This window comes from Ursus maritimus, unplaced genomic scaffold, assembly GCF_017311325.1.
Source record: "Ursus maritimus isolate PB19 unplaced genomic scaffold, ASM1731132v1 scaffold_5, whole genome shotgun sequence".
Taxonomy (NCBI): Eukaryota; Metazoa; Chordata; class Mammalia; order Carnivora; family Ursidae; genus Ursus; species Ursus maritimus.
In genome coordinates, this window is record NW_024426663.1 from 82,875,307 (window position 1) to 82,883,797 (window position 8,491).

At 33.7% G+C, this 8,491-nt stretch overlaps 1 protein-coding gene across 1 annotated transcript; it reads right to left on the bottom strand.

The window, feature by feature from the left end:
- Nucleotides 1-7,217: 7,217 nt before the first annotated feature.
- On the bottom strand, nucleotides 7,218-8,193 carry LOC103680326 (olfactory receptor 2L8). The gene has a single exon (XM_008709867.1). It carries the CDS (start codon nucleotides 8,191-8,193, stop codon nucleotides 7,255-7,257), a length of 939 nt encoding a protein of 312 aa, XP_008708089.1. The 3' UTR covers nucleotides 7,218-7,254.
- Between the last annotated feature and the right edge of the window lie 298 nt (nucleotides 8,194-8,491).

The window sequence follows — 8,491 nt, forward strand, 5'->3', positions numbered from 1 at the left end:
CATATATATATATATATATATATATATATATATATATATACTTATACACACACACATTGTGGTATTCAATTTGTCCTAATTGAGAATTTTTGCATCTGTGTTTGTAAGAAATCATGAACTCTAGTAGGTTTATTTTATGTCTGCCTGATTTTATATTAGGGTAATAATGACATCATAGAAGGAGACAGAAGTATCCCAATTCCTTGTATGTTCTCAGCAGAACTGTAGAAAATTAGTTTAATTCCTTCTCAAATATGTGGTAGAATTCACCATTGAATACTTCTACTTCTGTGGTTTCTGTTTTGGAAGGTTATTAGTTATTTATTCAATTCATTAAATAGATATAGGCCTATTCATATTATCCGTTTCTTCCTTGGTGATTTTTGGTAACTTGTGTCTTTCAAAGAATTGGTCCATTTCCACTTAGTTATCAAATTTGTGGGCACAGAATTATTCAAGATACTCCTTTTCTATCTTTTATTTTCTATGGGATCTGTAGTGATATCCCTTTTTTTTATCTCCGATATTATTAATTTATGTTCTTTCCTTCTCTCTCTCTCTCTCTCTCTCTCTCTCATAGCCTGGCTATAGTTCTATCAATTCTATTAATCTTTGCAAAGAACAATCTTTTCATATTATTGATTTTTTTCTATTCATTTCCTGTTTTCAATTACACCACTTCCTGCTCTAATTTTTATTATTTCCTTTCTTCTTTCATTCCTTTTTTACTTTGGATCTAATTTGTTCTTATTTTTATAGTTCCCTGAGAGGGGAATATAAATTATTGATTTTAAGTCCTTCTATCTTAATATGTGCATTCAAGACAGTAAGTTTCCCTTGTAAGCACTACTTTATCTGCATCTCATAAATTTTGATAATGTGTGTTTTATTTTGAGCTATTTAAAAATATTTAAAAACTTTTGTTAATATTTACCTATTTTCCCATGTGTTTTTTTTTAAGTGTGCTGTTTTATCTTTACATATATTGGATTTTTTTGCTTATCCTTCAGATATTGATTTCCAGTTTAATTCCACTGTGATCTGAGAACAGATATGGTATGATTTCCATTCTATTAAATTTGTGAAGGTGTGCTTTGTGGCCCAGAATGTGGTCTATCTGGTGTATAGTCCATGTAAGCTTAAAATAATAAGTATGCCTCTTGGAATAAGTCTGTGCATGTTGATTATGTACTATTGATTGGTGGTATTTTAGAATTCAACAATGTCTTTACAGATTTTCTGCCTGCTTCATTTGCCCATTCATAATATGGGCATTGTTGAACTCTCTACAATTTTGAGTATGAGTTCATCGATTTCCCTTGTATTTCTTTTAGTTTTTGCATTATGTAATCTGGTGCTACATTAGGCACATGCACATTAACAATTATTATGTTGGGGGCGCCTGGGTAGCGCAGTTGTTAAGCGTCTGCCTTCGGCTCAGGGCGTGATCCTGGCATTCCGGGATCGAGTCCCACATCGGGCTCCTCGGCTGGGAGCCTGCTTCCTCTCCCTCTCCCCTGCTGTGTTCCCTCACTCGCTGGCTGTCTCTCTGTCACATAAATAAACAAATCTTTAAAAAAAACCCAATTATTATGTGTTTTTGGAGAAATGACCATTTATCCTTATATAATATCCTTCTTTTTCACTTATTAGTGAAAAAGAAGTCTGTACTGTCTGAAATTAATATAGCTACTCTTCTTCTCTTCAATTAGAGTATTATCAATATATTTATCTTTCCATTTACCTTATTATTATTATTATTATTATGTTCGGTTAGCAACATATAGTACATCATTAGCTTTTGATGTAGTGTTCAACAACTCATTAGTTGCATGTAACACCCAGGGCTCATCCCAACACATGCCCTCCTTAATACCTATCACCCGGTTACCCCTTCCCCCCGTGCCTGACCCTTCTGTAACCCTTAGTTTGTTTCCCAGAGTCCAGAGTCTCTTGTGGTTTGTCTCCTTTTATGATTTCCTCCCATTCAGTTTTCCCTCCCTTCCCTGTGGTCCCCTGCAGTATTCCTTATGTTTCACATATGAGTGAAACCATATGATAATTCTCTTTCTCTGCTTGACTTATTTCATTTAGCATAATTCCTTCCAGTTCCATCCATGTTTAATCTCTGTGTCTTTCATTAATTTTTTAAAAATTAACTACATTTCCTTAAAGTATAATTGCCAAATATTACATTCGTTTCAGGTGTACAACATAGTGATTCAACATCTGTATACATTATGCTATATTCACAACAATTGCAGCTACTATCTGTTACTATTAAAATATTACTGATCATATTCCTATGGTGTATATTTTGTTGCTGTCACTGGTTTATTCCATAACTGGAACCTTATATCTGCCATGTCCCTTCACTCATTTTGCTCATCCCACCACCCTCTGGCAACCATCAGTTTTTTTCTCTCCATTTATAAGTCTGATTCTGCTTTTTTTGTTGTTTCTTTATTCATTTTTTATTATTTTTATTATTTTTGTTCATTTTTTTAGAGTCCACATATAAGTGAAGTCATATTGTGTTTGTCTTTCTCAGTCTGACTTATTTTACTTTGCATGATACTCTAGAGATCAATCCATGTTGTCACAAATGACAAGGTTCAATCCTTTTTAATGGCCACGTAATATTATATTGTAAATATATAACACATCTTCTTTATTCATTCACCTATCTATGAATACTTGGGGTGCTTCCATATCTTGACTATTGTAAATAATGCTACAATAAACATGGGGTGCATATATGTTTTTAAATTGGTGTTTTCATTTTCTCTGTGTAAATGACCAGCAGGGGAATTATTGGATCATAAGGTAATTAATTTTTACATTTTTGAGGAACATTATATTGTTTGTCTTTATATTTACAGTGGGCCTTTTGGAGACAACATGTATTTGATTCTTTTTTTTTTTATCTTCTCTTTTTCATATTTTTAATTCTTTATTTTTTTAAAGATTTTTATTTATTTGAAAGAGAGAGCAAGCAAGCCTGAGCAGGGTGGAGGGGCAAAGGAAGAGGGAGAAGCAGACTCTCTGCTGAGCAGGGAGCCTGACACAGGGCTTGATCTCAGGATGCTGGGATCATGACCTGAGCAGAAGGCAGACACTCAATTGAATGAGCCCCCAAGGTGCCCCTAATTGGGGTTTTAGATCATTGAGATTCAAACTAATTTTTGTTAGAATATCTACCATATTCACTCCTGTTTCCCATTATCTGTCCTTGTTAATTGTACCTGTATTTGTATTCCACACTTTCTCTGCCTTTTAGTGATTTTAATTGAGGATTTTTCTTTTCTTTTTTACCATACATCTTTTTAATTTTATTTTTTTTTAATTTCCATTGCCCTATAGTTTGCAATATATGTTTTTAACTAATCCTGGACCACTTTTGAATAAATAATACCATTTCAATATAGTGTGAGACACTTATAATAAAAAGTAATTGTAAGTCCTTTCTTCCATCCTTTGTACATTTGTTGTCATTAATTTTACTTGTATACAACTTGTATATGCATTAATATGGTATATATAATTATACACAATTAGACACATTGGTGCTATTGTTATTTTGAACAAATTGTTCTTTGTTAGATCAATTAAGAATAAGAAAAAATACATTATTTTTAAATTTTACTTTCCCTTATTCCTTTTTCAATATCTTTCTTTTTGCAGATCTAAGTTTCATTCCCTTTAAATAACTTTTCATATTTTTTTCCAAGACAAGTTTATTAGCAATACATTCCTTCAATTGTTTTTCTTTTCCTGTGAAAATCTTTCTTTCTCCTTCACTTTTGAAGAATAATTTCACAGGGCACAGTATTCTACAATGATTTTTTTTTCTTTTTCTCTCTCTACACTTTACATATTTCACTCAACTCTCTTCTTACTTACATGGTTTCTGAGAAGCCAGATATAATTCTTAACTTTGATTCTCTATAGGTAAAGCATTATTTTCTTCTGGCTTCTTCAGGATTTTTTCTTTACCTTGATTTTCTGAAACCAGAAAATGTTGTGCCTAGGTATAGTGTTTGTTTATTTGTCTTTGGCATTTAAACTGCTCAGTGTCCTTTGAGTTTCCTAGATTTGTGATTTGATTTCAAATATTTCCTCTGGTCCTTTCTTTTATTTCTGAATGTTCCCATTTTGCTTTTTTGCACCTTTTGTAGTGTTATGCAATTCTTGGATATTATGGAATTTTAAAAATTATTTTCTTGGCATAGGACAATGACATTTAGTGTAACCCAAAGGACAAGATAAGAGTAAGGAACCTAAATAATAACAATGAGCTCATTATGTACTTTTTAAAACTTTGTGTGTGTTCTAAGTAAACTTTTTCATTGTGACATTTTTAAATGAATAATCATATTTTGAAAATTATTTTGAAAATTATGAATTTCCCATAGTTCTCACACATAATGGGCCATGTAAGAACATAACTGAGGAGCCACAGAACCACTGTTTTAGCAGAAGTCTAAAGTCTAGTCTAGAGGGTTTTTTTTTTTTTTGTTTTATTTTGTTTTGTATCTGACTTTTCTCTTGACATATTTTAGAGAGCAAAATTACTGATATCTCTGTTAGTACCTATGTACTCACTCCCTTGTCTAACTCTTAACTTCTGTCCAGGGCAAATACTTTGCATTAGATTATTTTATTACAAACTTTACCTTGGTGTGACTTACTCAAGGTAGAGAATGTGCAAGAGCAGTACATTCACCAAGTTTCCAGAAAAGATCATCATATGGTTGTGGGGCTGGGAATGGTGCCAGAAGGGGTGACAATGAGGTTTTCACAGGAATCATTGTCAGCTAAGTGTTGGAAATTGCTGATAATTGTTGACTATTAAGATCTGATTGGCCAGCAATTCTGAAGAATCTACACACCTCTCACTCTTTTTTAATCATAGTAGTTTTTTTAATAATAATTTTGTATTATGTTATGTTAGTCAACATACAGTATATCCTTAGTTTTTGATGAAATGTTCCATGATTCATTATTTGCATATAACACCCACTGCACCATGCAATATGTGCCCTCCTTAATACCCATCACTGGCCTATCTATAGTAGTTTCTAATTAAAATTTTTTGTTAATAAATAAATATACTTCAGTTTAAAACTTGAGCTAATCATATTCTGAATCATATTTTAAGTAAGTTGGAAAACCTTGGAAAATAGTAAATGCTTACAAGTATTTGGTTATTGATACTAAGTAGTAAATGTCTTCTTTTCTCCATATTTGAGACTTAAATTTTGTAGTAGGAGGCAATTTCAAAAGCATGAAACCATTTCTTTTTAGAAGTATTACTATAATATCATGCAATTCCTTGTAATGAGAAAATTTTCTATGATATATTAGAAGATAAACAGTCATATTCATGCCATTTCAAAATAAAGCTTTTAATCAGTTAATAGTCAAGAGCTCTCGAAATGCTAAATTAGTTTTAGTATAAAAACAACCAATTAATATCATGTCTTCTAAAATATGGATCTTCTATTTTGGGAAAAATGATAATTTTCAAGTCTAATATATTACTCATCCATCACTGTTTTCATTTGAATAATCCATGGCTTCTCAGATGATAATTCTTCCTTCTTCCCACACGTCCTCAGAAAATAAAGAGTATAGTAGAATTCTCTCTTGATAGTAATGGATCTTCATCCTTTGTAAAGTTAAACTGGGATTAAAGTTAGGAACTTTGTAGGGAAATGACCAAGCAGGTATAGCTATTCAAAATACTGAAGTGGAAATGTTGATGCCAAATAGACCCCCAAAGCTAGTCCTCTAGAATTATGAGACTAGTAAATGGAACATAAAATTTTCATTGCAGGTATTATAAGTTTATAAGAGTGGTTACATGAGATATACAATTTTAACATATATTAAGGACTCATTCAATAGTTTTTCAGATTGATTAATTTGCACAGATTAGTTTTTAAAATAATTTTAAAGTTGCTCTCATTCTTCAATAGCCCGTTTTGCAACTCTAATTATATATCCCTAAGATTTCTTCCATAAGAATCAAATTAGGTGTGCCTGAGTGTCTCAGTTGGTTAAGCATCTGCCTTCAGCTCAGGTCCTGACCCTGGAGTCGTGGGATCAAACCTGGCAACAGGCTTCCTGCTCAACTGGGAGGTCTGATTTTCCCTCTCCACCCCCCACCTCTGTGCCATATCTTTCTTGCTTATTCTCACTCTCAAATAAATTCAACTTTTTAAAAAAAGAATCACCTAGATTGGAGTGCCTGGGGTGGCACATTTGTTTAAATGTCTGACTCCTGGTTTGGGCTCAAGTCAAGATCTCAGGGTAGTAAGATCCAGCCCTGTGTTGGGCTCCACAATCAGTATGGAGCCTGCTTATGTTTCTCCCCCCTCTCCTTTTGCCCCTCACCCCATTTGTTCTCTTGTTTTTTTTTCTCTCATTCTCTTTCTAAAATAAATAAATCTTAAAAAAGAATCACTCAGATTATCCCAGGGCTCCTCTCATAAAAGATACGAACTTTTTTCCCCAAAAATATTTTATTTATTTATTTATTTATTTATTTATTTATTTTTCTAATAGAGAACACAAGCAGGGGGAGCAGCAGAGGAAGAGGGAGAAGCAGGCTTCCTGTTGAGCAGGACCCTGGGATCATGACCTGAGATGAAGGCAGATATTTAAATTACTGAGTCACCCAGGTGCCCCAGAAAGATGCAAACTTTTTATTTTTCCTCTCTAGTGATGCAAGAAATTCTAATTCATGCAGAGCTCTCTGACAAAACTCTATATCTATCACCTGTCCTGAAAACTGAGAAAGAGAAGAACCGATATGCACCAATTAAGAATACACTATAATGGAATTAAAACAAATAATTGTTTTGGTTATCAATAGAATGACCAAGGTTATGACATGTATTGTTCTTTGTATTATTTAATCATTTGGGGATATATATTCAGTACAGTAGAACTATTATACTGAATGATACCATCAAGTTGGGCAATTTCCGTTATAATTTCTACATATCAGTAAAATCTCCTGCAAACAAGATTGAGGAAATACTATGTCCTTTCTATTTACTAAAAGTTACCACAATGCAAACAGAACAAGTGTTTGGAAATATATAACTACTTTGTCAAATCTCAATTATTTTAATATTCTAAATTATTTTAGTCCCTGCCTTCAATCCTGGAATAATAGTGTTCTTAAGGAGCATACAAGGTGAAAGTAATCTACTTCTGAGGCTGCAGGACTAATGAGAGCTTACTCTATATTTTTATAGAGCACATCCTCTCAATCACTCTTCTCAGGGCCCCTATCACCTCCTTGTTTCTCAGGCTGTAGATGATGGGGTTGAGCATTGGGGTCAGGATGGTGTAGAAGACAGCCAGAGCCTTGTCCTCTGTTGGAGAACGGAGGGATCTTGGGCGTAGATAAGTGTAAGCAAAAGGTGCATAATAGAAAGTCACCACAGTGAGATGTGTGCTGCAGGTCGAATAGGCCTTCTTCCTCCCCTCTGTTGACTGCATGTGGCAGATGGCAAAGAGAACCCGGCCATAGGAACTTGCAATGCCAATGAAAGGAAACACAATCAAGAGTGTGGTGCTTACAAACACTGTGTACTCATAGACCCAGGTGTCCATGCAGGCCAGAGTCAACATGGCAGGGACATCACAGAAGAAATGGTTGATGGCTCTGGATTGGCAATAAGGGATATGGAGGGCATATACAGTGTGGGCACAGGAGTTGATAGACCCTATTGTCCATGATCCTATGATCATTAGCACACACACTTTTTTGTTCATGCGAATGGGATAGTGAAGAGGAAAACAAATAGCCACATAACGATCATAGGCCATAGATGTCAAGAGTAGTGCTTCTGCAACTGCTAAAGTCAAGAAGAAGAAGCTCTGAACCCCACAACCAATAAGTGAGATAGACTTGTTTCCAAAGAGATAATTGAAAGCCATCTTGGGGACAATGGTGGAGATGTAGTTCAGATCCATTAGGGAGAGCTGACTAAGTAGAAAATACATGGGTGTGTGGAGTTGGGTATCCAAGAGGATAAGGATGATCATGGATAGATTGCCAAAAAGAGCCATTAAGAAAATAAGTGCAATGAAAATGAAAAGAAAGAGGCCAATACTTGTTGGTGGAAACAATCCCATTAAAAAGAAATCAGTTAATGTTTGGTTGTAACTTTCCATATTCTATTCTTTGGTTCCCCTGAAAGAAGAGAAAAACACATGCAGTACATAAAGAGATATGTTTTTTTTTTTTTACTTTTAAAAAAATTAGTCTAATTGTGAAATTTTCATGCAATACCTAGGTCCTTAAATAAATAAAGTTTCCTATTTTGAGAGACGTTCTATGTTGTTTCACAAAGTTACAGGTTAAGGTGGTAAGCATTTATGTTCAAAATTTTCTGTAAAGAATTAATGAAATAATAAAAAGAAAATATCTGTATCTACCTGAATAGGATATGGATAATTCTATGCCCTTCAT

Bases quoted from the DNA above. Each gene is read 5' to 3' on its own strand.
- LOC103680326 (XM_008709867.1), bottom strand. From the start codon at position 8,193: ATGGAAAGTTACAACCAAACATTAACTGATTTCTTTTTAATGGGATTG.